Genomic DNA, 27513 nt, shown 5'->3' on the forward strand with positions numbered 1-27513 from the left:
ACAAACAAGATCTTTTGTGCTGGTTTGTGACCACGAGGAAACTTTGGTTTACTACTATACCCCAGAGACAAAGCAACAATCAAAGCAGTGGAAACATGCTGAATCTCTGCCGCCAAACTCCTTCAGCGGGGAAGGACATGGCATCAGTGTTCTGGGATGCACCACCAAATTCCTTCAGCGGGGAAGATCATGGCATCAGTGTTCTGGGATGAGAAGGGGATTCTGTTTGTACATTATCTCCCCACTGGGCAAACAATTAGTGGAGAATACTATGCTAACCTTCTGGACAAATTGCAACAAAAGATATGCAAAAAAGTCCAGGTTTAATAAGGAAGAACGTCATCTAGCATCAAGCCAATGCACGCTCGCACGCATGTGCCAACGCCATGGTAAACTTACACAAACTAAGGTATGAAATGTTGCCACACGTGCCTCTTCCATAAACTGAAAATTTTTCTTTGTGGATGAAGATTCACTTAAATGAAGAATTGATAGCCTGAGTTGACAACTATTTTGTAGGCCTGGAGGAAAATCATTGTCGAGATGGGATCAAGGTATTGGAACACTGTTGGACCAAGTGAATTAATCTACAAGCAGGGTACATTGAAAAACAAAAAAGTTTCAGTGACATAAGTACTTTTTTTCTATTCTGTTTCAAGAACTTTTCAAACCACCCTCGTAAGCATCCCTGACACCTGAAATAATTAAAAACAAATAAGTCGCCAGTTGCAGATGGAATCTCAATTTGGTTTTACAAAGAGTGCTATATGGCACTGGACCCTTACTTAGCTTGTATTTATTGTGAATCTCTCACCCAGCAGCAAGACCTAAGCAACGGGAAAAAAATACAGAGGCGTCTCCTGTATATACGAAGGGCGAAAGAACAGACCCGCGAAATTACAGACCAATACCCGTAACATCAGTTTGCTGCAGAATTCTTGAACATATTCTGGGTTTGAATCTAATCAGTTTCATAGAGACCAATAAGTTTATGTCCACAAATCAGAACAAAGCATCGCTCATGGGCAACTCAGCATGCTCTTTTGTCATACGACGTCTGTTCAAAAAATTCCAGAACTTTGTCCACAAAATTTTCTATGCTTATATTTTAGTTACTATGGATTGTCTCCTTTGAAATACTCTCCTCCACAATTGATACACTGCTCCCAATATCATTTCCACTTCCAGGAGCAGTCTTGACACACCTCTTGCTGGGTCGCATAAAGTGCCGTCTGCGAATTTTCTTTTATCTCATCTACCATTGCAAAACTTCATCCTTTTCAACTTTGGAAATAAAAAGAAGTCTGCAGGGGTCATACTATTCTCGCAAGGAACATCTCATTCTCATTTGTGAGATCCAAAAAGTTTTTTTCGTCTTGACTCATGAGCCGTGGAATGAACTTGGCGGCAACACAATGCATTCCAAGATGCTGTGTCATTTCATAACATGATCCAATTGAAATGTTACATTCTTGTACAATCTCTCGGACAGTGAATCTTCGACTGGCACACACAATTTCGTTGACGTTCCTGACACAAGCGTCATCAGGGGACATCTAATAGCGTCCTGAACAAGGATCATTTTGACTTTTGTAAAGCCATTTTTAAAACGTGTGAATAATACGTAACACCGAGTATGGCTTAAGCACTCATCGCTATAGGCTCCCTGCATCATTTGGTGTGTCTCTGTAAAGGTTTTCTTGAGTTTCACACAAAATTTAATGCAGATGCATTGCTCCTCTAACTTTGCCATCACAAAATTCACAAACCCAGATTCCATATTTCTGGATTTCCGAGAAGCATTTGACATAGTGCCTCACTGCAGACTCTTAACAAAGGTAAAAGCACATGGAATAGGTTCCCAGACATGTGAGTGACTCAAAGACTTCTGAAGTAATAGAACCCACTACATTATCCTGACGGTGAGTGTCCATCAGTGACTAGAGTATCATTAGGATCGTTCCAGAGATGCGTGATAGGAGCGCTATTACTCATATTTTCTATGTGCATAACTGATCTGATGGACGAAGTGGACAGTAATCTGTGGTTGTTTGCTGATGATGTTGTGGTGTATGGAAGGTGTCATCGTTGAGTGATTTAGGAGGATAAAAGATGACTTGGACAAAGTTCCCAGTTGGTGTGATAAATGACAGCTAACCCTAAATGTAGAAAAATATAAGTTACTGCAGATGAGTTGGAAAAACTAATCCATAATGCCAGAATCCAGCATTAGTAGTGTCATGAATGAAGAAGTCACATTGTTTCAATATCGGGACATAATATTGCAATGTGATATGAAATGGAACAAACTTGTGAGGGTCATGGTAGGGAAGGCGAATAATCATCTTTCGTTTGTTGGGTGGATTTTACAACAGTGTGGCTCAGCTGTGATGGACATCACATATAGGGTGCTAGTGTGATCTCTTCTTGAGTACAGTTTGAGTGTCTGGGATCCGCAAGGGGTCGAATTAAAGCAGACTTTGAGGTAATTCAGAGGCAGGATACTAGATTTGTTAACAGTAGGTTGAAACCACAACATACAAGTATTATGGAGATGTTTCTGGAACTCAAATGGGAATCCCTGGAGGGATTTTGAGGAACACTGTGCTGACTGCAGAACAATTCTGCTTGCACCAACATACATTACGCATAAGGACCACGAAGATAAGAGACGACAAATTAGGACTCATAGAGAGGCATATAGACATTCACTTTTTCCTCACTCGATTGGCAGATGGAACGGGAAAGGAACTGACTACAGTCGAATTAAAATTACTTGATAGTTGGCACTTCAAACGCCAATAAGAGTAGTCAGCGTCACACTTGAACTGTCTGCTGTTGCCAAACTCCACCAAAATTGGCCAGTCACTTCCAATTCCTGGTTCAGCATTCTTTCTTGATGTATTTGTATCCCGAATTACAAGCCCGACACTTTTATTATGTATTTCATGATACATGATAACTACACCAAAAACAACACACTTTAACAATGCTAATGAAAGACACACATTTCATTCATAACACTAACCAAACACTACCGAATAACTCAGCACAAGGTGTAATTCAGTATCATACATATAGTTATCATATTCACAGAGATCATCTTACATTAGATAAGCTTTTCACTACACTGCGTGAAACTGAAATTTTTAAGGTTACAATTCATAGTTGCAACTGGGTCACTATATTCACATATATAAATACTTCATGCAGTGCTGTGGCATAGCACAATGGTTGGCAGATTAATCTAATGTGTAGCATGTCATAGGTTTGAATCTCATCAATGTAGCAAAATTTTTATTTCTAATCTAACCAAAAGAGTGTGATTATTATTTTCATTCAATTAATTGGTTTAAATGTATTTTTTTATTTTTAATACTTTGCTGCATCATTTTTCATCATTGTTTAGACTGTTCTATTTTGTCTTATTTGTCTTCCTGTCTTTATTTCTTCATTTGGAATCTGCCTCAGTCATCTATAATCCACGAACAAGTGCCCACACGGGCTGTTCACTGGTTTCTAACATGTCAGCATGTGCAGCTAGTGTAAGGATAGTTACAGGTAACAAATGACATGGAGAAATTTCAATTTGCTTTCAGCCCTGAAATTGAGTTCTTGTTGTCTTGAGTTTACCCTTAAGGGTTAGCTTTAATCGCCATGAACAAAGCGATCATGATATTAGTACTGCTGCAGACTGTTGACCACAATTTTCTCGGCTGGGTTAGGACACAAGTTTACAGTCAGGGATACAAAACGGGTCGTCTGCCCCAGTTCAGTCACTGGTCACTTTAAATCAATAGTCGACAGAGTATCCAACATTTCTGACATACCTTGCACCAGCCACTAGAAAAATTGCTCTGTCTTAAACATTTAACATAAGTTGTGAAGTGAACCGCTTGTTTGTTGTCACCTGTAACCAAACGGTAGCTGGTAGCCAATGTGGCAACATGGTTGCAGCAAGTGATTGATGTCAACTATCAAGTAATTTTATTCAGACTATTGTAGTGAGACAGGGTACCTTCTGCCATGCACCATATGGTGGCTAGTGGAGTATGTATGTAGATGTGGAATCAGTGTTTCCTTCTCATCCCATCTGGAAAGTCTCCCCTGATCTGCGGTTCTGGGTAACTTTCTCAAAATCTACCCTTTTTCCTAGACCTATCCTTCACCCCTCTTCCTTCCACTTCAACCCTTCTGCCTGAAGAATGAGCTACTCGCTCTGAAAGCTTGCTTAATTATAATCTTCTTTTATGTGTGTGTTCTGCTGCCACTTAGCAAGTAGATTGTTTATCTATCCAATTCAATTATCATGTAATCAAAAGCTGCATTTAATACACCAAGTCTCTTTTACCAATAATTTTTAATATGTCCTACAGAATGTACTGTCTATCCTGAACTTTTTTGAGATTACTGTTTTGTTGTACTTTTCTACAGGCATCATCTTACTTATTAGGAGTCAGTTCCTTCATGTTGTTGTTGTTGTGGTCTTCAGTCCTGAGACTGGTTTGATGCAGCTCTCCATGCTACTCTATCCTGTGCAAGCTTCTTCATCTCCCAGTACCTACTGCAACCTACATCCTTCTGAATCTGCTTAGTGTATTCATCTCTTGGTCTCCCTCTACGATTTTTACCCTCCATGCTGCCCTCCAATGGTAAATTTGTGATCCCTTGATGCCTCAAAACATGTCCTAGCAACCGATCTCTTCTTCTAGTCAAGTTGTAGAGCTGCATGTCCTCGGGAAAAATTACGGCTGTGAAACCCTTGCTTTCAGCCGTTCGCAGTACCAGCACAGCAAGGCCATTTTGGTTAATGTTACAAGGCCAGATCAGTCAATCATCCAGACTGTTGCCCCTGCAACTACTGAAAAGGCTGCTGCCCCTCTTCAGGAACCACATGTTTGTCTGGCCTCTCAGCAGATACCCCTCCGTTGTGGTTGCACCTACGGTACGACCATCTGTATCGCTGAGGCACGCAAGCCTCCCCACCAATGGCAAGGTCCATGGTTCATGGGGGGAGTTCCTTCGTAGTCAACAGTTAAGGAATGGGTGGCTGAATTGATATGTGGCATATGTCTCTGTAAGATGACTCATGAACAACTTCCTAGAATTACAATCAAATATGAAAATGCTGAGAAAGAACACAGTGTGATATTGCAAGATCAGTAATTAAAAAGATGTGCAAAACAGTTGATGCCGTGGCCGTACCAGAAAGCGAGTGGCATGTCTGTTGAAGCCTGACTACAACCTAATGTGAAAAACAATTTGGGACAATCTGACACACAATTGATTCTATGCACCAATCTGTTCCCTTGGAAGAGAGACGACCGAAATGAAATAGCAGTCGCACAAAAATAGCCAAGGTGACTTCATCGGAGAGAAAGAGTGGTCATTGTTTTCTAGGATGCAAAAGGGATTTGTATTTTAGATTAGCTTGCAAGACTGAAACAATACCTCACAAATACTATGCAAGTATTCTGACTCAACTGGATGAAAAAATATGGAGCCAAGACCCAGAGGGGAAAAAAAAAGTTTATCGTCAGTGAAATGCATATGGTCATAAAGGCACTTTCACAATAGGAAAACTGGGAGTTTCAAGTGTGAAGTCTTCAAATATCTATTTTATTCTCCAATTTTTTCACATTCTGACTTTAGCTTCTTCTTCTTTTCTTTTTGTATGAATGATTCATTGAAGACTACATGCGTCACAGCTCAAAACCGTTTTGTGAGTCAACAACTGGATATGTTTTCACTGCTCTGTCTCTTGTAACTCCGTTGGACATGGAGGTAGCAAATGAGGATGCAGGATGTCCATGACATACTGCTGTGCTGTCAGAGTGACCTAAAGTCATATCCAATGCTGCCCCACATGCCCTGTCCCTATGTCGTTGTCATACTCACTGACAACTGTCATCGCGGGTCTTGGAGAATGTGACTCACTGCTGATCACATGACAGGTGCAGGTGTGAAAGGGTTACAATGTGCTCGGCGTACATTACAGCAATTCTCCCATGGGCTCGTCAGACACGGTCAACCGGAAGCTTGCTGACAAGCATGCTGCCCTTACGTTCCCAAGCAGTCCAACATGGGGACACTACCACATCTGAATGTCTCACAAATCTGCATATTGCATAATTCAATCAGCCTGGCAAATGGAGACACACAATTAGGCCCCTTCAAATTTTGTTACGCACTGATAATGCTGACTCACAGAAGTACAGGGCATCTGTGTCCTTCACAGGGATCACTCAACATCTTACACTCTTCACATCTCTTATAGCTCCTACCATTCATGGTAACAATCCGAGACACAAACAAAGCTAATGCAATCTGGTGGCCTTTGTATCCATTTCAGAGAGTTGCAACTCTCATAATTTACCACTGGTATGCACACTCGTGAAACTATGTTGCTTTAGGGAGCTTCCCTTTTTTTTCTTCAAGCAGTTTAGTTCTTTGAATCCATTTTTCTTGTAGCTCAGAATAATTATTTTATTGTGTAGCAAACTTACAGACTAGCATTCTGGTCTGAGCTGTCAGAGTTGGCGGTCATGTGTGTGTGAGGTGTGTTTGCTTGTGTGAATGAATGGTGTGTATTTCTATTTCTTTTTCTGATAAAGGTTGTGGCCAAAAGCTTATGTGTAAGTGTCTTAACTGTGCCTGTCTGCATTTTAACGTGCCATCTTTATGGTAATTAGCACTCTATCGTTTCCTACACTACTGATATTCCAACCTGGAGTTTCCATTGTTTGAACTTACGGTCTACTGTTTTATGTTGCAGTGCACTTCTACAAGTGTAATACACAAATGTTGCCTTAGGAAAGAGTCACAACAACATCCATGTCTACCGTTTGCTATTTTTTACGAAATAGCATGTCACACTCGAAATTTAACTTAGCCAATGAAATAAGTGTTCTGCAACATATTAAATTTGAAATGTTGTCTATGATTTTGAAGAGTGTAAGTTAAATTGATATCTGAGAATTTGTTGTTTTTGTGGCATTATCTGGAAAATGGCCTCTCTTGCAGCTCCAAGCATAAATGTCAAGTGAAGAAGAATAATTAGCACAGCACACTGGAACCAAGTAGGGATCCGGTTTACTGCTCGGCCACTAAATTAGCATATCGTGAGTGCACCTGAAGAGACGCTGTACACACTTGCATATACTACACACACAAGTACAAGCATCGATCAAGCTACTGTGAAACTGCACTCTGTGTGACTCATCACTACATCAGAATACTGTAAATGTGGTGATTCCAATTTCTTAAGGTCTCTTCCTGTTTGTTTTCATCAGTTGGATCTTATTTTTCAAGTATGTGGGAATCCAATGAGCTGCCTGTTTGGATACATTCTTTCTGTATGTCCCACAAGTTGGATTCTTTGGAGACACATTGTAACAAGAGTTTTTAGGAATTTGCCTGGAGATTTCACACTGGGTTCTGTGTGATGTATTCCATCTTTTATTCTTGGACCTAAGATTTTTACTACAATTTTACATTCTTCTAATTCAGTTTGCTGTTTTCATGTCTTGTGTTGGACAAAGAGTCTCTCTCATGCATAAAGAAATTCTAATTTGATCACTGTTGTACAATGTTAGATTTTAGAGTTCCAGGAAAAATACTTTTAGTTAACTGAGAGACAGTTTGTATTTTCTGAAGTCTGGATTCTATGGCCTTCTTTTCATTATGATGTTCAGTGGTCTTTTTCACCTAACTATTTAAACTCTTTAAGACCGAATACTATGTCATTTCCTATATAAGTTCACCCAGTGCCATTTTGGTATCAGCCAAGAATTTTTTCTCCAGGTGAAATTAGTAGTCCAATTTTCCTAGCTTGCTCCCTTAATATTTCAAATTGCTTTAGCACATCAGTGATGTTTTTGTCAATTAGTATTATGTCATCGGTATAGGTTACACAATATAATTCTATCTTTAAGTTTACGTTCTAGTCAGTGTAATAGTGCACCTCCTCTTCTCCATTATTTTACAATTTTCTTAGGGGTATAGTTGAATAGCAATGTGATATGCCATCCCATTTTCATATTCTTATGTCTGTCTTAAATTACACTGCTTGAAAAAAAGTGAGACACTCAGAAGGTGGGGAGAAAACAAATTGAAACATAGCGAATTTAGAGGGTATGTGATGTTATTTCAGTGATAACAAAACAGCATAGTGAACGCATTATTGTGGCCAAGATGGATACGAAGCCCACACCTACTACAGTAGTACAAGTTTATATGCCAACTAGCTCTGCAGATGAGGAAGAAATTGAAGAAATGTATGATGAAATAAAAGAAATTATTCAGATTGTGAAGGGAGACGAAAATTTAATAGTCATGGGTGACTGGAATTCGAGTGTAGGAAAAGGGAGAGAAGGAAACACAGTAGGTGAATATGGATTGGGGGACAGAAATGAAAGAGGAAACCGCCTGGTAGAATTTTGCACAGAGCACAACATAATCATAACTAACACTTGGTTTAAGAATCATGAAAGAAGGTTGTATACATGGAAGAACCCTGGAGATACTAAAAGGTATCAGATAGATTATATAATGGTAAGACAGAGATTTAGGAACCAGGTTTTAAATTGTAAGACATTTCCAGGGGCAGATGTGGACTCTGACCACAATCTATTGGTTATGACCTGTAGATTAAAACTGAAGAAACTGCAAAAAGGTGGGAATTTAAGGAGATGGGACCTGGATAAACTAAAAGAACCAGAGGTTGTACAGAGATTCAGGGAGAGCATAAGGGAGCAATTGACAGGAATTGGGGAAATAAATACAGTAGAAGAAGAATGGGTAGCTTTGAGGGATGAAGTAGTGAAGGCAGCAGAGGATCAAGTAGGTAAAAAGACGAGGGCTAGTAGAAATCCTTGGGTAACACAAGAAATATTGAATTTAATTGATGAAAGGAGAAAATATAAAAATGCAGTAAGTGAAACAGGCAAAAAGGAATACAAACGTCTCAAAAATGAGATCGACAGGAAGTGCAAAATGGCTAAGCAGAGATGGCTAGAGGACAAATGTAAGGATGTAGAGGCCTATCTCACTAGGGGTAAGATAGATACCGCCTACAGGAAAATTAAAGAGACCTTTGGAGATAAGAGAACGACTTGTATGAATATCAAGAGCTCAGACGGAAACCCAGTTCTAAGCAAAGAAGGGAAAGCAGAAAGGTGGAAGGAGTATATAGAGGGTCTATACAAGGGCGATGTACTTGAGGACAATATTATGGAAATGGGAGAGGATGTAGATGAAGATGAAATGGGAGATACGATACTGCGTGAAGAGTTTGACAGAGCACTGAAAGACCTGAGTCGAAACAAGGCCCCAGGAGTAGACAATATTCCATTGTAACTACTGACGGCCGTGGGAGAGCCAGTCCTGACAAAACTCTACCATCTGGTGAGCAAGATGTATGAAACAGGCGAAATACCCTCAGACTTCAAGAAGAATATAATAATTCCAATCCCAAAGAAAGCAGGTGTTGACAGATGTGAAAATTACCGAACTATCAGCTTAATAAGTCACAGCTGCAAAATACTAACACGAATTCTTTACAGACGAATGGAAAAACTAGTAGAAGCCAACCTCGGGGAAGATCAGTTTGGATTCCGTAGAAACACTGGAACACGTGAGGCAATACTGACCTTACGACTTATCTTAGAAGAAAGATTAAGGAAAGGCAAACCTACGTTTCTAGCATTTGTAGACTTAGAGAAAGCTTTTGACAATGTTGACTGGAATACTCTCTTTCAAATTCTAAAGGTGGCAGGGGTAAAATACAGGGAGCGAAAGGCTATTTACAATTTGTACAGAAGCCAGATGGCAGTTATAAGAGTCGAGGGACATGAAAGGGAAGCAGTGGTTGGGAAGGGAGTAAGACAGGGTTGTAGCCTCTCCCCGATGTTGTTCAATCTGTATATTGAGCAAGCAGTAAAGGAAACAAAAGAAAAATTCGGAGTAGGTATTAAAATTCATGGAGAAGAAATAAAAACTTTGAGGTTCGCCGATGACATTGTAATTCTGTCAGAGACAGCAAAGGACTTGGAAGAGCAGTTGTATGGAATGGACAGTGTCTTGAAAGGAGGATATAAGATGAACATCAACAAAAGCAAAACAAGGATAATGGAATGTAGTCTAATTAAGTCGGGTGATGCTGAGGGAATTAGATTAGGAAATGAGGCGCTTAAAGTAGTAAAGGAGTTTTGCTATTTGGGGAGCAAAATAACTGATGATGGTCGAAGTAGAGAGGATATAAAATGTAGGCTGGCAATGGCAAGGAAAGCGTTTCTGAAGAAGAGAAATTTGTTAACATCCAGTATTGATTTAAGTGTCAGGAAGTCATTTCTGAAAGTATTCGTATGGAGTGTAGCCATGTATGGAAGTGAAACATGGACGATAAATAGTTTGGACAAGAAGAGAATAGAAGCTTTCGAAATGTGGTGCTACAGAAGAATGCTGAAGATTAGATGGGTAGATCACGTAACTAATGAGGAAGTATTGAATAGGATTGGGGAGAAGAGAAGTTTGTGGCACAACTTGACCAGAAGAAGGGATCGGTTGGTAGGACATGTTCTGAGGCATCAAGGGATCACCAATTTAGTATTGGAGGGCAGCGTGGAGGGTAAAAATCGTAGAGGGAGACCAAGAGATGAATACACTAAGCAGATTCAGAAGGATGTAGGTTGCAGTAGGTACTGGGAGATGAAAAAGCTTGCACAGGATAGAGTAGCATGGAGAGCTGCATCAAACCAGTCTCAGGACTGAAGACCACAACAACAACAACAACAAAACAGAGTCAAATTTACACAGAGCTTATCAGTTTGAGCCCACTTATCAATACAGCAATGCACCCTGTCTGGCCTGGACAGTGCGGGAGGATGTCGTAAAGCTGCTGCATACCCTCCTGAGAAAGGTGATCCACAACTGTTGTAACTGGACATTGCAATCATGGATACAGGCAGTGGGATGGAGTTGACGTCCATGTTGGTCCCATAATGTTCTATCGGGGACAGATATGGGGATTTTGCTGGCCACAGGAGTATATCAACATCACGCAGACAATTTAAAGAGACACATACTACATGTGGACAAGCACTGGCCTGTTGAAAAATAGCACCACAATACTATTACACACTGCTGTACCATCAGAGTTCCCTCGGCCATTACAAGCCGTGACCTGAAGTCATACCCAATGGCTCCCCACACCATGGGACTCCTTTGTGACCCCCCCCCCCCAAAATGTGGAAGAATGGGACCTCTCCCCATCTCCCCGGGTCACTGTCAAACTTCTCCACGATAGTCATTTGGAGCAGTGCAGGACTGGGACTCATTAGTGAACATAATGTGATGCCATTCATTAGCAGTCCGTACTTCTCGATCATGGTACCACTTCACATGCAGTCATTTGCTTGGGTGTTAATGGCAGCCTATGCGCAGGACGGCAATTCCATAGTCTGGCTGCTCCTAGCTGCATGACACAGCATGTTGCAAGGAGTCTGTTACAGTGAACTCCTGTTTATCCGAAATGATTGGGACGGTGGCCGGTTCTGATAACGAAAATTTCAGATAAATCAAAGTCCCCCTGTTTTCATATGTGAACACTCCAAATTGCGTCAATATTGTGAAATACGATCGTAACACGTGCGTAGGGTATGTAAAACGTTACTGATACGGTTGCAATTAACCCTGCACTTTTTTACTGAAAAAATGGTGTTGACGTGTTAAAAAGGCACCAAACTGTGATTGAAAACTCAAAGTTTTTAAATGCTGTATAACAAAGCTCGTTTATTTTGCATTCTTACAGAAAAAGTCTCCCTTATTTGGCAGCAGGAAAAAAACAGGAGTTTTAATTTTATTACCTACTCTTTTTAATAAAAAATAAACTACTGAACAAAATTATGAAACAAATCTAGAGATTACTCAAAGGAACAAAAAGTCTGTCTAGAGGAACTTTCAAGAAAAGTAAAAAAAAAAAACTTTTTAAGTTATGGACATAGAAGTTCTAGGATGCTTCATTAGAGTTTATTTTTTGGTAACGAAGTCACAAATTTTTTTTTTGTTTTTGTTTTTTTGCTTGAGAAACTATTGCTGCAACAATACATCTCCAATGTTGAAATCAAACTATTTCAGGATAAATCGTCTCCTTCTGTTGGCTGATGTACTCCAGGGCAGTTTGGATCACTTTGTAACAGAATGTGTGAGGAATATTTTTCTCTGATTCATCATCAGAAACATAGTCTTCTGACGCTTTATGATCAGTCACAATTTGGACGATTTTATCCTCAGTCACATGAAAAAATGCCATTTTCCATCCACTCTTCAATGTCTCCGAAGTGTGTGTCTTTACAACCAGCTTCTCCAGTAAATTCACCAAAATTATGTCAGCTTGAGTTTCGGTGTTGCCTCCTCCTTCCCACCACTTAGGTTGCCTTACGATCTAAGAGTTTTTTCCAAGACCTAACAAGAGGAAGTGGAGGAATTAGACTCCAAGCTTCAGCAATCAATGAATGACACTTAAAACATCGATTTTTTAAGAGCTTCCACAAAATCATCTGCAGCATCAATCACGTCTATTAAGTATTCCAGCATCTTGCGTCTGTAATGTTTTTCCATCGCCTCAAGAATACCTTGGTCCATCGGTTGACATAGAGATGTGACATTTTGTGGGAGAAATACAACTTTGATATCCCCATCTTGCAGATCACCTGGGTGAGAAGGAGCATTGTCCACAAGAAGTAGCGCTTTTCAAGGAAGTCCATTTCCTGCCATGTAATTTACTACAGCTGGAACAAACTCTGCCTGGAACCACTCTCTGAAGATGGCACTGTTCATACATGCCTTAAGACTGATTCGTGTACCTCAGTGGCAAAGCTGGTTGGTTGGTGTCTAAATGCTCTTGGTGTTTTGGATTTGCCAATTAAAGTAAGACACAGTTTATGATTGCCAGTGGCATTACTGCAAGCAAGGACAGTAAATATATCTTTGATTTTTTTGGATCCGGAAGCCATTTCTTCTTCTTTAGAGGCAAGGGTTTTCGTTAGCAGGATTTTGTAATTCAACCCAGTTTCATCACATTTGTAAAGTTGATTGCCAGTATAACATCCTTTGTCAATGATTGTGTGCAGTTTCTTCTTAAAATCAGCATAGCAGCTTCATCCCCAGATAATGATTTGGCACTGATGGCAATTTCATGGATGCCATGCCGCTTCTTGAAACGATCCTGCCGGCCATTACTTCCGAGGAATTCTTGCTCCTTTCCTTCAATCAGCTCATCAGCTCATTTTGACAAAGTAGAGGACCTGAAACTGACACACCTTTGGCTCTTATTTATTCGTGCCACAAAAATAATGCCTCTTCTAACTGAGGATGTGCACCTTTTCTCATTGTTTTTCAAGATTTCACTGCGCTGCCCAATGTTTGGATGGAACAAAATTTTTCAATTCCTGATCGATTTGTCTTCCGATCAGTAATTGTACTCCTACTCTGCAGCCACTTCTGTGGGTGGCTCACCAGCATCAATTCTCTGCAAAGAGTGAAGCTCATTTTCCAACAAGATCACATTCGTTTTATGTTTCATGCCCATAGTCACGTTCAGTGTTCTTTTTACAGACACTCGACTGAGTCCTTTATGGTTTTTGGCCCCTTTTATCTCTGGACACTTTAAGGCACATAGTGGGAGCACAAAACCTCAAATCAGAAACACACAAATGCACAACTTGACAACACTCGAGATGCACTAGACAAACTTTTGACTTTTGAAACCAGGCTGTGGCAGCCATCAAATGAAAGCATTCAATACATCTATGCCATTTCCTCTGTTCTACCCAAGCCCATGTGGCAACACAACAGGGTGTTGTACGTTCACTGTTAAACACTCAGCTTTGATGTACCGACAACAAGTGGAAAGTGTTAGGCGGCGCACTCTAATTGTCGGTTTCGACAGGGCTATGTTGCGCTGCATAGAACAATACTGTATGTACTGTACTTACAAGGAGTTCCAATAGATGGCAGTGGCATGAAACCATGCAATACGAATAAGAAACACACTAGAGCTTCAACCAACACACGCACGAATTGACGATACTTGGACTTTTGACATGCACCAGTGCACTGATTAGCAGTAGATTGCCAAAAAACACCAGCAAATACTTGGCTCCAGGTGCACGCAAATTAAAACTTGTCAAGTGTCAATCTAACTAGCCAAAAGTGTAGCTGCACGAGAGTTTACTGTACTTGTTCTCAGATGGCAATCACAGACATGAACAGGTTACAATGTACTCAGTACACTACACAGTGATGCTCCCTTGTAGTGGTCTGATGTAGTCAACTGGAACATTGATGATGAGTATGCCCTTACTTTCCAACATCAGGCCACTGTCAGATCCAAATACTCCAAAAATACAGATGTTGCAAGGTTTAACCAGGCGACCAAATGGACATCCACAATGAGGTTTCTTTCAAACTCTCATCAGATAATGCTGTCTCACACCAGTATGCAGCACCTTCATATCCTCCAGAGTGATGATTCAACATCTGACGCTATTCGCATCCCTTATATACCACACAATGCTTGCTAAACAGCAATAAAAACAAAGAACACTAATGCATAATGAAGGAAAAGACAGCCTGTTACTTACCATAAAGAAGATACCTTAGGCTGCAGATGGGCAGAATTAAAAGACACTTACATAAAGCTTTCAGCCACAGCCTTCATCAGTAAGTAGTAATCTGTCTTTTCCAACATTGTTGATATTCCTACTGGAGTTTCCATTGTTTCAAGGACACTGATGCTTTTCTGTGAGTGTTTCCTTTATGATGTTTTCTGCATTTTAGCTTTTTTTTAAAAAAGAAAAAAAAAAGAAAGAAAGAAAGAAAGAAAGAAAAAAAGATTTGTTGCTGGAAAACTTCTGAAGTCCAATAAAGGAGTTACAACAGCCATATATGGTTATCTGGTGGACCTTGCAGAACCAAATTCTAGGGCTGAAATGTACTGTTGACCAATGGGCATTAATCAGAATGAATACTAAATAAAAAATTAAATCCAATTTTACACAAAAAACACAGGTTCTATCACTGTTGTTTTTCATTCTATTTTGCTCTTATGTTTGCTATGACTTGTTAAGCAGAAATTTTCTTTCTATCTATAGAGTTACATTTGCTGTGATGTATCTTACCTGCATGTTGTTTCTTCTTTCTTCTCACTGCTGCCCCAATCATGGCAAGCAAGTCATCCTCACTGCATTTGCTTTGTATTGCATCTCTGAAACAAAAGTTAAAACACCCGTTAAACAGTACCAGGCAATTACCACACAGTGAAATGTTGGTACACTAAAAAGGAAGAAAAACTTTGCAAATATCTTCAACAGTAATCTTGTAGTCTGCAGTAGGCAACAGCAGGATAACAAACCCACTGGACAAAATGGGAAAGTCATGATAGAAGTTACTTTTATTTTTATAAATAAACAGGTATCTTACACAAATGCTCAAGAGTATACATAAGATCTCGGGCTGAAGAGGTGGAGCAGAAAGTGACATTAGTTTTGTTGAAGAGGGAGTAGTGGAACACAGCACAATTTCTTGCAAAATGAAGCCAAATTTATTGATAAACTGTTAATTAATTGCCAAGCTCACTAATGTGACCATTTTACAACAGGTACTTACTGCTTGGAGTATATGTGAATTTTCAGGCTTGCCTGATAGATCTGTTGCAAAAACACTTTGGGTTCCCCACCAGATAACATTATGCAAGTCCCTCCCTCAATATTTCAGTGACACAACGTTTTGGCATCTTCAGGTGGTGGTGATTTCCACCATCACTGCTGCAAGATGCAACTGGCAATTTCCACGTGACAGCTTTGAAATTTATCATGTGGATGACTATGACCATCATATTTAGAATTCGGAGGATTTCATAGAATACCTGAAGATGCTTAAACTAGAACTTTCAGATCTTTTAGTTAGCTCAAATGTTATATCATTACTTACAAAAGTGCCCCTGCAGCCCTCATTAGAGGTTATTAGCAGCAAGTTTGAGAAAGAAATTGTGGTGCTGTTTAAACATGTGCATACCTCATCCTATTTCTTATGTAACACCAACTACTTTGATCAAGTGGACAGTGTTCCCATGGGAGATCCTCTATTTCCCTTAGTAAATATCCAACATTCCTCCTTCTGGCAGAATGCTGAAGAGACATTTGTGGTGTGGCCCACATAATACAGACACTACCTATGTTCCTGCAGCATTTGCACTCGCTCCATCTGAATATTCAGTTCACTGTGGAAGTACAAAAAGATAGCAGCTTACCATTCCTGGATGTCACGGTTAGAAGAAAAGCTGACAGAACACTGGGGCATAGTCTCTACTGAAAACTGATACACGCAGAGTTATATTTGCGGTCCAAAAGTTGCCGTCACCCTGCACAATGTGGTAGTGTCTTACAGTCCCTGGCACATAGAGCACACGTGATCTCAGATACCGACAGTCTGCCTGGTGAACTGTAACACCTAAGAACAGTGTTCCAGCAGAATGTTTATTCTTGTAAACAGATTTGAAATGTGTTCTGAGCAAAGCAAGTTCAGTGTAGGGATGTAAATGAAGATACTTAGACAAGCACTGCAAATGGCTTTTTTGCCATATTTCAGTGGCATGTTTTCAAAAATAGGAAGAATCGCTAAGAGAAACAGAATCAAGTGTGTTTTTCGTCTACCAGCAAAACTAAGGAATTGTTTGTGTTCAGTTAAAGACAATCTTGACCTTAGAAAACACAGATCATATATAAGATCTGATGCCATTATGGGAAATCTTATATAGGGCAGACACCTCACATTGTGCAAGAACACTGCGTTCAACAGCGCTGACAAAAATGCCACCCAGTAAATTAGTGGTAGCAGAGCACTGCCTGAATACAGGGCACCACACGTTTCCCAAGAGGACTGAAATTTTATCCTCAGCATCATCACTCTAGGATTGTGTTTTTAAGAATGAGGCATGTATCCATACGATGGGCAATCTTACCAACAGGAATATGGAATTTTGACTAAGCACTGCCCAGAATCCAGCACTGACTGCCATGAAATTAAAACAGTAGAAACCAGATCCTCCGATGTATGACCTGATGCAGCACCTTGCAGAGAGTTAATTCAGCTTTTAACCACACGAGTGTCCAGAAGTGCAGTCATTGCCCACAACACATAAGCAGAAGGCTACTATGAATGGAATTTCCATCCAACTGGGAGTGCCTGTCCACACATTCGTACTCCTGCTTCTAGCCTGACAAATTTCAATTCTGCTGTGCGAATATCACCAGCCACATCTTGCAGCAGTGATGACAGGACCCACCACTACCTGAAGATGATGAACAGTTGTGTTGGTGAAATATTGTGAGGCTTGCACAAAATTATTCAGTGGCAAATCTGAGAAGATTTGTATACTTTATTTTTCTGTGATGGAGGTAATGTGCAGCAAAATGTGATAACTTTCTGCATTTGCCTTTTTGTACATTTCAAAATACCCCAAAAATTGGTGAGAAACACTGAACGTATGACGTAACCAGATGACATACCCCACAGCATGTGCAGCAGTTGGGGTTGAGTGTAAAGGAATGATTGAGCAGTGCAATACTTTCATTTGAGCAAACAGAGCAAATTTCGAAAACATTTTGTAAATATGATCTGTTGTAAATGTAGATGTTACAAAATTATTGTCCCTGCTGTAATCAAGCAAAAGCAGTTCTGATTTTGTGTTTTTTGCTTCTGTCCCTTCTCTTTTTGTTTACAGACATTAGTTAGTAAAGAAAACATAGGTCATTTAATGGTGATGATGCTATTCTGAAGTTTATACTCATCTACTTGTTATGCAATATGGTAGGTTTTCATTGTACTGTACTTTGCAAGAAATCAAGGAAACTGCAAGACCGGTAAATAAAATAATAAACTTCAATATAAATACATAATTGTTTAACACAATGAAAAAATACTGCCTGCCAGATGCAAGACTCAAATCCTGAACACCATCACTAAAGTCGCACACGTGTGTCCGTAGCCACAATGATATGAATACTTGACTTGGGTTGGGATGATCAAGTGTGACAGACCGAGAGGCTCAACCACTGCAAGCATGGCAAGGTACATCATCTGGTGACATTTGTCATTCGCTTTTGACACATTTCCCAACATTTGTATCGTATCCAACATTTGTGATCCCATGTGTCTTGTATTAAATTACTTGTCTCAGGGTCATCTACAGTGCTTTGGAGGTTTTTAAATGTTAATACGCATCACCCTGTCTGTGTGTGTGTGTGTTTATATATACGAAACAAATACTAACAAAGAGATAGAGGGCCTGACCAGTACTTACCTCAGCTCAGTACAGCCGATAGATACACAAAACAGAACAGAAAATTGACATATCCTAGCTTTCGGAACTTCGTTCCTTCATCAGGGAGGAGAGAGGGGAAAAAAGGGGAAGAAGGGAAAGTGGATTCAGTTATTCACAACCCAGGTTATGAAGCAACAGGGGAAAGGTAAACAGGGAGGGTAGCAAAGATGGAGGCATGGATGTCAGAGGGAAGCCAAAGATATTCTACTGTAATTACTGTGCCAGCTTCAAACCAAGGAGGATGAATACAGAAGTAAAGAGGCACATAGTATAAAGATAAACGCAACTATGTAGGATGAAAAGATGCATGAATGGCTAAAGAGGAAAGGGAAAGAGGAGAAGACTAAAGAGTAAATGGGAGTGAGGTTGGTTAACGTAGGTTCAGTCCAGGGGGATGGCGGGATGAAAGGATGTGTTGGAGTGCAAGTTCCCATCTCCGCAGTTCCGAGGTACTGGTGTTGGGCGGGAGAAGCCAAATGGCACATATGGTGTAGCAGGTTCCTAGGTCCCTAGAATTATGCTGCAGAGCATGCTCCGCTACTGGGTATTGGACATCTCCTAGGCGGACAGTTCGTCTGTGCCCATTCATGCGCTCAGCCAGTTTAGTTGTCGTCATACCAATGAAAAAGGCTGTGCAGTGCAGGCATGTCAGTTGATAAATGTCGTGTTGTCTCACATGTGGCCCTGCCTTGAGTTGTGTATGTTTTACCAGTAGCGGGGCTGGAGTAGTTGGTTGTGGGGGGATGCATGGGGCAGGTTTTGCATCGTGGTCGGTTACAGGGGTAGGAACGGCTGGGTAGAGAAGGTGGTCTGGGAATATTGTAGGGTTTGACAAGGATGTTACGGAGGTTAGGGGGTCGGCAAAAGGCAACTCTGGGTGGTGTGGGGAGAATATTGTCAAGGGATGATCTCATTTCAGGGCTTGACTTGAGAAATTCATATCCGTGGCGGAGTAATTAGTTGATGTATTCGAGGCCAGGATAATATTGGGTGACAAGGGGGATGCTTCTGTGTGGTCTGGGGGTAGTAACATTGTTGTTGGGTGGGGAGGAATGTATTGCTTTGGAGATCTGTTTGTGGACAAGGTCTGCAGGATAGTAGTGGGAGAGGAAAGCACTGATATATAATATAATACAGGGAAACATTCCAAATGGGAAAAATATATCTAAAAACAAAGATGATGTAACTTACCAAACGAAAGCGTTGGTATGTTGATAGATACACAAACAAACACACACACAAAATTCAAGCTTTCGCAACCCACAGTTGCTTCATCAGGAAAGAGGGAAGGAGAGGGAAAGACGAAAGGATGTGGGTTTTAAGGGAGAGGGTAAGGAGTCATTCCAATCCTGGGAGTGGAAAGATTTACCTTAGGGGGGAAAAAGGACAGGTATACACTCGCACACACACACACAGACACATATATCCATCCGCACATATACAGACACAAGCAGGGTATATGTGCGGATGGATATGTGTGTGTGTGTGTGTGTGTGTGTGTGTGTGTGTGTGTGTGTGTGTGTGTGTGGCATACTGATCTGAACTATGCAGCCTTCAAATGGAAGTTTTTTTGATCACTCCTTATTTTGCTCCCTGCCACCTTGGCAATATGTACCGCAAATCATCAGACAGACGACCTTCCTGCATGCTTCGAGCATCCCCTGGTGCTGTTCCGAACCAATGCTAATCTTTGTAAGTGTGACGAGCAGTGTGCAGATTGCATGTTTGTATCCCACAAAGAGGTGACAGTTCCCAGTGGCATGAATGGTTACTGTTTATTGACTGTCACTGAGTTGGTGAGTCATTTGCTACATTGTGGCCCACCTGTTCGCTGCTAAAGCCATGCTAGTCAGTGGTAACCCCTGTCAATGATATCCTGTTGCCCGTAGCAGTTCACTCTGCTGACTGTGGTAGTATTTTCCTTGAATAAATCTGCTTACAGTACACCTTTGACACTGTGGTACAAGAAAGCCCAATGACTACACACCCTTATAGAATAATTGTCTCGAGCCATGGGTACCCACGATATGGCAGTGATAAAATCACCCTGTGATCAACTGTCACACTGCAGCTGTAAGCTGCACCTCCTTTTTCAGAATACTCAGGTTTATTAATTTGAAGTAAATCAGATCTTTTGAAGGAAGATTTAACAAAAAGAGCACATCCAGGAAAGGATGAAAGCATGTCTAATTAACTGGAACACAAAATTAATAATTAGTGGTGACAAAGATCCTCTGCAATAAAAAATAATGTCCACTGACTTCATGTATTAGTCTTCAAGTGACAGAATATATGTAACTGTGTCCTTCTTTAAATATTTACATATTAAACAATGGAAATTCCAGGTAGGAATATCAACAGTGCAGGGAAAGATAGATCACTATTTACCGTAAAGAAAACAAAGTTGCACACAGGCACAACACACAAGCAAGCCTACCGCGCGTGCACGCATGCACGCACACACACACAGAGAAAAAAAAAAGCTGCCAAGTCCAGCAGCTAGGGGCAAGCTGCTGGAGTTGACAGTCATATGTGTGTGACATGTGCTTGCCTGTGTGTATGAATGTGTGTGTTTCTCTGTATCTCTTTTGCTGATGAAGGCTGTGGCTGAAAGCTTTATGTAAGTGCCTCTTTAATTGTGCTTGTCTACAATGTAACATGTCTCCTTTACAGTAAGCAGCAATCTATGTTTTCCTATATTTTTCATTTACACAGATGTAATTAACAAATCAGAGTCTATTTATTCCAGAGAAGTGACAGTTTGTTCATGACAGTTCAGCACAAATCTGATTTTTTATATACAGCAAGACTACCTATAAATTATTCTGTGTGCCAGTGTTCATGCTGACTATAGGGATTCACACTGATCATGTGTAATTTGACATCTGGTCCTGTAAACTTACTTCTGCTCAACGTGAAAAATTCTCCAATCCACGTTTTGTAATTAACCTTAACATATCAAATAATGCACCCTTCGATATAACTGCTTATTGTCCACTTCCCATCACTCTATTCCCACTGTCAACCCAGCTGACCTCTACTTCTAATCCAAAAACCATGGTTGACTCAATGTTTGCTATTGCAAGCTATTGCTATTGCAACACATAAGTGCCAGAGGCACCAGTAATGATATATAATTAAAAATACTAGAAAGTAAGGCTCACCGGTTAGTTCATGCAAAGACAAACACTACAAGTGTCTAAGACACTGCGCTCTCACACAACAAGTACGAGGTCTGAATACATTCCAGTTACGATACACTAAACTATTTCATTCACGTTGGAAATATACATACTCTCTCCCCAATAAACAGAATAGTTATAACTCAATTGTTCACAAGTGTATATTATGACTCTTGCCACAGCTATGCAGTCCGTATGCCACAGGCGTGCCATAGAAAGGGATCAGGTTCAATTCCTTGTAGAGCTGGGAAATTCTGCTCGGTGGACAGACTGGAATAGGGTACACTCTGCTTGTAGTTCCAGCTGAGGAGCTACTCAAGTGAGAAGTAGTGTCTTCAACTTCTGGAAGTTGATAACAGCCTGGAGAGTTGTGTACTGATCCCCTAACTCTCCATAGATATATAGTAGAGGACATCTCTTGAAGAGCATTGCGTGGTCTTCTGGGCCCAATGCAGAGTTCCTTTATCAATGTATATTGTATATCACCACTTGTACACACTCATCAGCACAGTACCATTTTGTCTCTTCACGTGGCAAATTTTTATTCCCTTGTTTCCAGATCAACATTTTTCCTCTTCTTCTTTTTTTTTTCTTACTATCATTTCTTGTACCACACATATTCCACACGGTTTATGCTCACTCCTTCAATGATACTGCCCATCCTTCTCTAGTGTGCGAGTTGTCCCTGCTTTCCTGCGTGTTTGTTGGTTTAAACGCCCTTGTTTCAAAAGAGAGTGACAGCTTAGATACAGTCTTGTCAACATTTTGTATTTTTATTTAGCAATTATTGTTTGAGCCTTATAGGCGAATGTCACAAGATATTGTCAACCACTGCATTCACTAGATCGGAATGGGGTTTATGGTAACTTATCAATTCATTTTTTAAGTTGCTGTTATCTTTTTCATCCTATCTTGGACTAGCTTTTCCATACTCCCACTCTATTTTACGTAGTCAAACAGTTATCTGCCCTTGCAAACTTGCTCCTTTACTACCAAGTTAACTAATACTGGGCAGCCTAACAGAAGTTCCAATATCCAGTCTTTCACCACAATTCACCTACACACACTTTTCACTCACTGATTTTCTTTTTTCAATGTCATAAATATTTTGCTTTCACAGACTGCTGTGCTTTGAACATAAAATTGTAGGAACATCTGCCTCACATGTCAGTTTTTTTTTATTTATTAAAGAATATGTTCCTTGCTTATTCCTATCTGCTTCTGATACATTTCCATTCTCACTTTTATTTTGTTTTGATCCATTTCTTTTTTCTTTGATAGACAAGTCAAACAACAATGGCAATATGTTGCAGCCCCCTGTGTTTCACCCTACTTACTACGAACTTACTTTTCTTAGCTTCCAATTTCATTAGTCATTTGGTTTCTAAGATACTTAAATTAATTGTTTGACCCTGTATTTTTATATCTTATTCTACCTTCGGTTGATAAAGGATTTCTGTTATGCTCACAAAGAGAGAGCTGATTCTTCCCACCCCCTACCCCCCTTACCTTGTCCTGAAACAAACTTATCGCCAAGTATCTTGCAGTTTTTTTCCTATTATTAATCTCTTAGTCTAGTCATCAATTTAAAAGTGTCAGTTGTTGGTCCCATTGTCTAATAATTTGTACATTTATACACATGAAGTTCCAATTTTTATTTGGAACATATAGACTCTGATAATCATGAATCACAGTTCAAATGGCTCTGGGCACTATGGGACTTAACATCTGAGCCAAGGCAGGATTCAAACCTGCGACCGTAGCAGTCGCGCGGTTCTGGACTGAAGTGCCTAGAACCGCTCGGCAACGGTGGCTGGCAAATCATAGTTACCATCACATGGACAGAAATACTGTGTTAACTTTATTAAAACCTAGGGACATAGCTAAAAATGTCTTTACATAATTTCCAGTTCTGATTACTTTCCTTTAATTTAATCTCACAAATAGGTTAGTGTAACATGATGTTGACAGAGGCAAATTATATATACTCACAAATTATTTAGTTAGAGGTATCTGGTTTGGGAGGGAGGAGGGTGCAAGCTGAAAACTTCAAGAAAAGATAACTCATTTCATACCTGCTGGATTTAACTGCAGTTTATCTCTTCCATATACCAACCACATACCTAATGTGCATGGCAAACAGTTTGAAAGTATTATTCTATACTCAGCATTTGGAACTATCAGTTCCTTCATGAGATAGGAAAGAGGGATAAGTTCCTGAAGGTCTGAAAGGTCACTCGGACTCCACGACTAATGTGAGGACAAGAGGAACGAATGTGTCTATAAGAAGTTTTGGAATTTCACCTCCTGAAGGTGAAATACTGATCAGTCTGTCAGTCTTCTAGTAATTTTATGGTTTCCTCGCATGAATTTTCACTTGGACATGATTATTCTATGTTTCATCACTCACCTGAGAGATATCTCTGAATTCCCAAAGAGACACACCTCCAAATTGCCATCAGCTGTTATCCGTAAATGGTTGCATGTGCCACAGAAGTGTTCACTCATTGAGGTAATAAATCCTACGCATCCCTTGTAGCCCGGGACATGGTATGCCTGCAAAAAGAAATTGTAAGAAAATAGCTACTGCTGTTGTGAAAATACTGTAAATGTGTTGCTCACCAAGTGGAGGAAGGAGAAAACGTGCATTAAGGGGAGTTTGAACACCCTATCCTGACAATGTTAAATTTAGTGACTTAACTTCCCCGTATTTCAGGAACAACTGTAGCCATTGACAAGAAACTTTTACAGGACATTAAACTATATGTTCTGAGTCTTACAATAATTGCATTTCAGCCACTGCTTTTGGAAATACAATTTTTTAATTACACAGTTAAAATTTTGTGTACTTTTTTGTATGTTATTCTAAATCATTTTATTTATACATAACATTATGTTCTTCTTTAAGTTCAGAAGACTCAGGATACGTATGTTATTACTCCCTGAAAATTTGAATTCGCTACTCGAAGTAGTTTCTGAGATTTAGGGAAAAATGCAAGAGAAAATGTAAATTTTCAGGAAGAGTTTTTAAAGTTTTAATAGACTGTAACTCAATATATGCTTAACATTTTATTTTTAGTCACTCAGAAGCACCCTGCACCATACTGTATATCATCCTCTTGATCTTTTTTAAGTTTTTTCTTGTTTTCTTCTTTCTGGACTCCGTAGTGGCCAACTGTGCTGCATACTCTGCTTTACCAGTGCAAACCTTGTCCATCCATTCAAATTCTCTGATGCAGTTTGCTCCAGAATTAATTCCCATATGTTGTAGCACTTTCACGCTACCAATGTTGCCATCATTAAAAGCAATAACAGCATGACTGACCCCCACTTTAGTGTCTTCATTACAAGAAAATCATTTTTTGGTCTACATCTACATCTACATCCATACTCCTCAAGCCACCTGACGGTGTAGGGTACCTTGAGTACCTCTATTGGTTCTCCCTTCTATTCCAGTCTCGTATTGTTCATGGAAAGAAGAATTGTCAGTATGCCTCTGTGCGGGCTCTAATCTCTCTCATTTTATCCTCATGGTCTCTTCGCGAGATATACGTAGGAGGGAGCAATATACTGCTTGACTCCTCGGGGAAGGTATGTTCTCGAAACTTCAACAAAAGCCCATACCGAGCTACTGAGCGTCTCTCCCGCAGAGTCTTCCACTGCAGTTTATCTAACATCTCCGTAATGCTTTCATGATTACTAAATGATCCTATAACGAAGCATGCTGCTCTCTGTTGGATCTTCCCTATCTCTTCTATCAACCCTATCTGATACGGACCCCACACTGCTGAGCAGTATTCAAACAGTGGGCGAACAAGTGTACTGTAACCTAATTCCTTTGTTTTCGGATTGCATTTCCTTAGGATTCTTTCAATGAATCTCAGTCTGACATCTGATTTACCGACGATCAACTTTATATGATCATTCCATTTTAAATCACTCCTAATGCATACTCCCAGATAATTTATGGAATTAACTGCTTCCAATTGCTGACCTGCTATATTGTAGCTAAATGATATGGGATCTTTCTTTCTATGTATTCGCAGCACATTACACTTGTCTACATTGAGATTCAATTGCCATTCCCTGCACCATGCATCAATTCGGTGCAGATCATCCTGCATATCAGTACAATTTTCCATTGTTGCAACCTCTCGATATACCACAGCATCATCCGCAAAAAGCCTCACTGAACTTCCGATGTCATTCACAAGGTCATTTATGTATATTGTGAGTAGCAACGGTCCTACGACACTCCCCTGCAGCACACCTGAAATCACTCTTACTTCGGAAGACTTCTCTCCATTGAGAATGACATGCTGCGTTCTGTTAACTAGCAACTCTTCAATCCAATCACATAATTGGTCTGATAGTCCATATGCTCTTACTTTGGTCATTAAACGATTGCGGGGAACTGTATCGAACGCCTTGCGGAAGTCAAGAAACACAGCATCTACGTGGGAACCCGTGTCTATGGCCCTCTGAGTCTCGTGGACGAATAACGCGAGCTGGGTTTCACATGATCGTCTTTTTCGAAACCCATGCTGATTCCTACAGAGTAGATTTCTAGTTTACAGAAAAGTCATAATACTCGAACATAATACATGTTCTAAAATTCTACAACTGATCGAAGTAAGAGATATAGGTCTATAGTTCTGCACATCTGTTCGACGTCCCTTCTTGAAAACAGGGATGACCTGTGCCCTTTTCCAATTCTTTGGAACGCTACGCTCTTGTAGAGACCTACGGTACACTGCTGCAAGAATGGGGGCAAGTTCCTTCACATAGTCTGTGTAAAATTGAACTGGTATCCCATCAGGTCCAGCGGCCTTTCCTCTTTTGAGTGATTTTAATTGTTTATCTATCCCTCGGTCATCTATTTCAATATCTACCATTTTTTCATCTGTGCGACAATCTAGAGAAGGAACTACAGTGCAGTCTTCCTCTGTGAAACAGCTTTGGAAAAAGACATTTAGTATTTCGGCCTTTAGTCCATCATCCTCTGTTTCAGTACCTTTTTGGTCACAGAGTGTCTGGACATTTTGTTTTGATCCACCTACCGCTTTGACATAAGAGCAAAATTTCTTAGGATTTTCTGCCAAGTCAGTACATAGAACTTTACTTTCGAATTCATTTAACGCCTCTCGCATGGCCCTCCTCACATTACATTTCGCTTCGCGTAATTTTTGTTTGTCTGCAAGGTGTTGGCTATGTTTATGTTTGCTGTGAAGTTCCCTTTGCTTCCGCAGCAGTTTTCTAACTCGGTTGTTGTACCACGCTGGCTTCTTTCCATCTCTTACGATCTTGCTTGGCACATACTCATCTAACGCATATTGTACGATGGTTTTGAACTTTGTCCACTGATCCTCTACACCATCTGTACTTAAAACAAAACTTTTGTGTTGAGCCATCAGGTACTCTGAAATCTGATTTTTGTCACTTTTGCTAACCAGAAAAATCTTCGTACCTTTTTTAATATTTCTATTTACGGCTGAAATCATCGATGCAGTAACCGCTTTATGATCACTGATTCCCTGTTCTGCGTTAACTGTTTCAAATAGTTCGGGTCTGTTTGTCACTAGAAGGTCTAATATGTTATCGCCATGAGTCGGTTCTCTGTTTAACTGCTCAAGGTAGTTTTCAGATAAAGCTCTTAAAAAATTTCACTGGATTCTTTGTCCCTGCCACCCGTTATGAAAGTTTGAGTCTCCCAGTCTATATCCGGCAAATTAAAATTTCCACCCAGAACTATAACATGTTGGGAAAATCTACTCGAAATATTTTCCAAATTATCCTTCAGGTGCTCAGCCACAACAGCTGCTGAGCCAGGGGCCCTATAGAGACATCCAATTACCATGTCTGAGCCTGCTTTAACCGTGACCTTCACCCAAATTATTTCACATTTTGGATCTCCGTCAATTTCCTTCGATACTATTGCACTTCTTATCA

At 40.2% G+C, this 27513-nt stretch overlaps 1 protein-coding gene across 1 annotated transcript in view; it reads right to left on the bottom strand.

Annotated features, from left to right (window-relative positions):
* Positions 1-654: 654 nt before the first annotated feature.
* Positions 655-27513, bottom strand: part of LOC124776178 (molybdenum cofactor biosynthesis protein 1-like) — a 65188-nt gene continuing 38329 nt past the window's right edge. Inside the window, exons 5-7 of the mRNA XM_047251013.1 lie at positions 23975-24120; positions 15180-15265; positions 655-695 (exon numbers count right to left, since the gene is read on the bottom strand). Of these exons, the coding sequence (XP_047106969.1) occupies positions 655-695; positions 15180-15265; positions 23975-24120 (273 nt within the window). The remainder of the gene's footprint in view (positions 696-15179; positions 15266-23974; positions 24121-27513) is intronic.

Source organism: Schistocerca piceifrons, chromosome 2, assembly GCF_021461385.2.
Source record: "Schistocerca piceifrons isolate TAMUIC-IGC-003096 chromosome 2, iqSchPice1.1, whole genome shotgun sequence".
Taxonomy (NCBI): Eukaryota; Metazoa; Arthropoda; class Insecta; order Orthoptera; family Acrididae; genus Schistocerca; species Schistocerca piceifrons.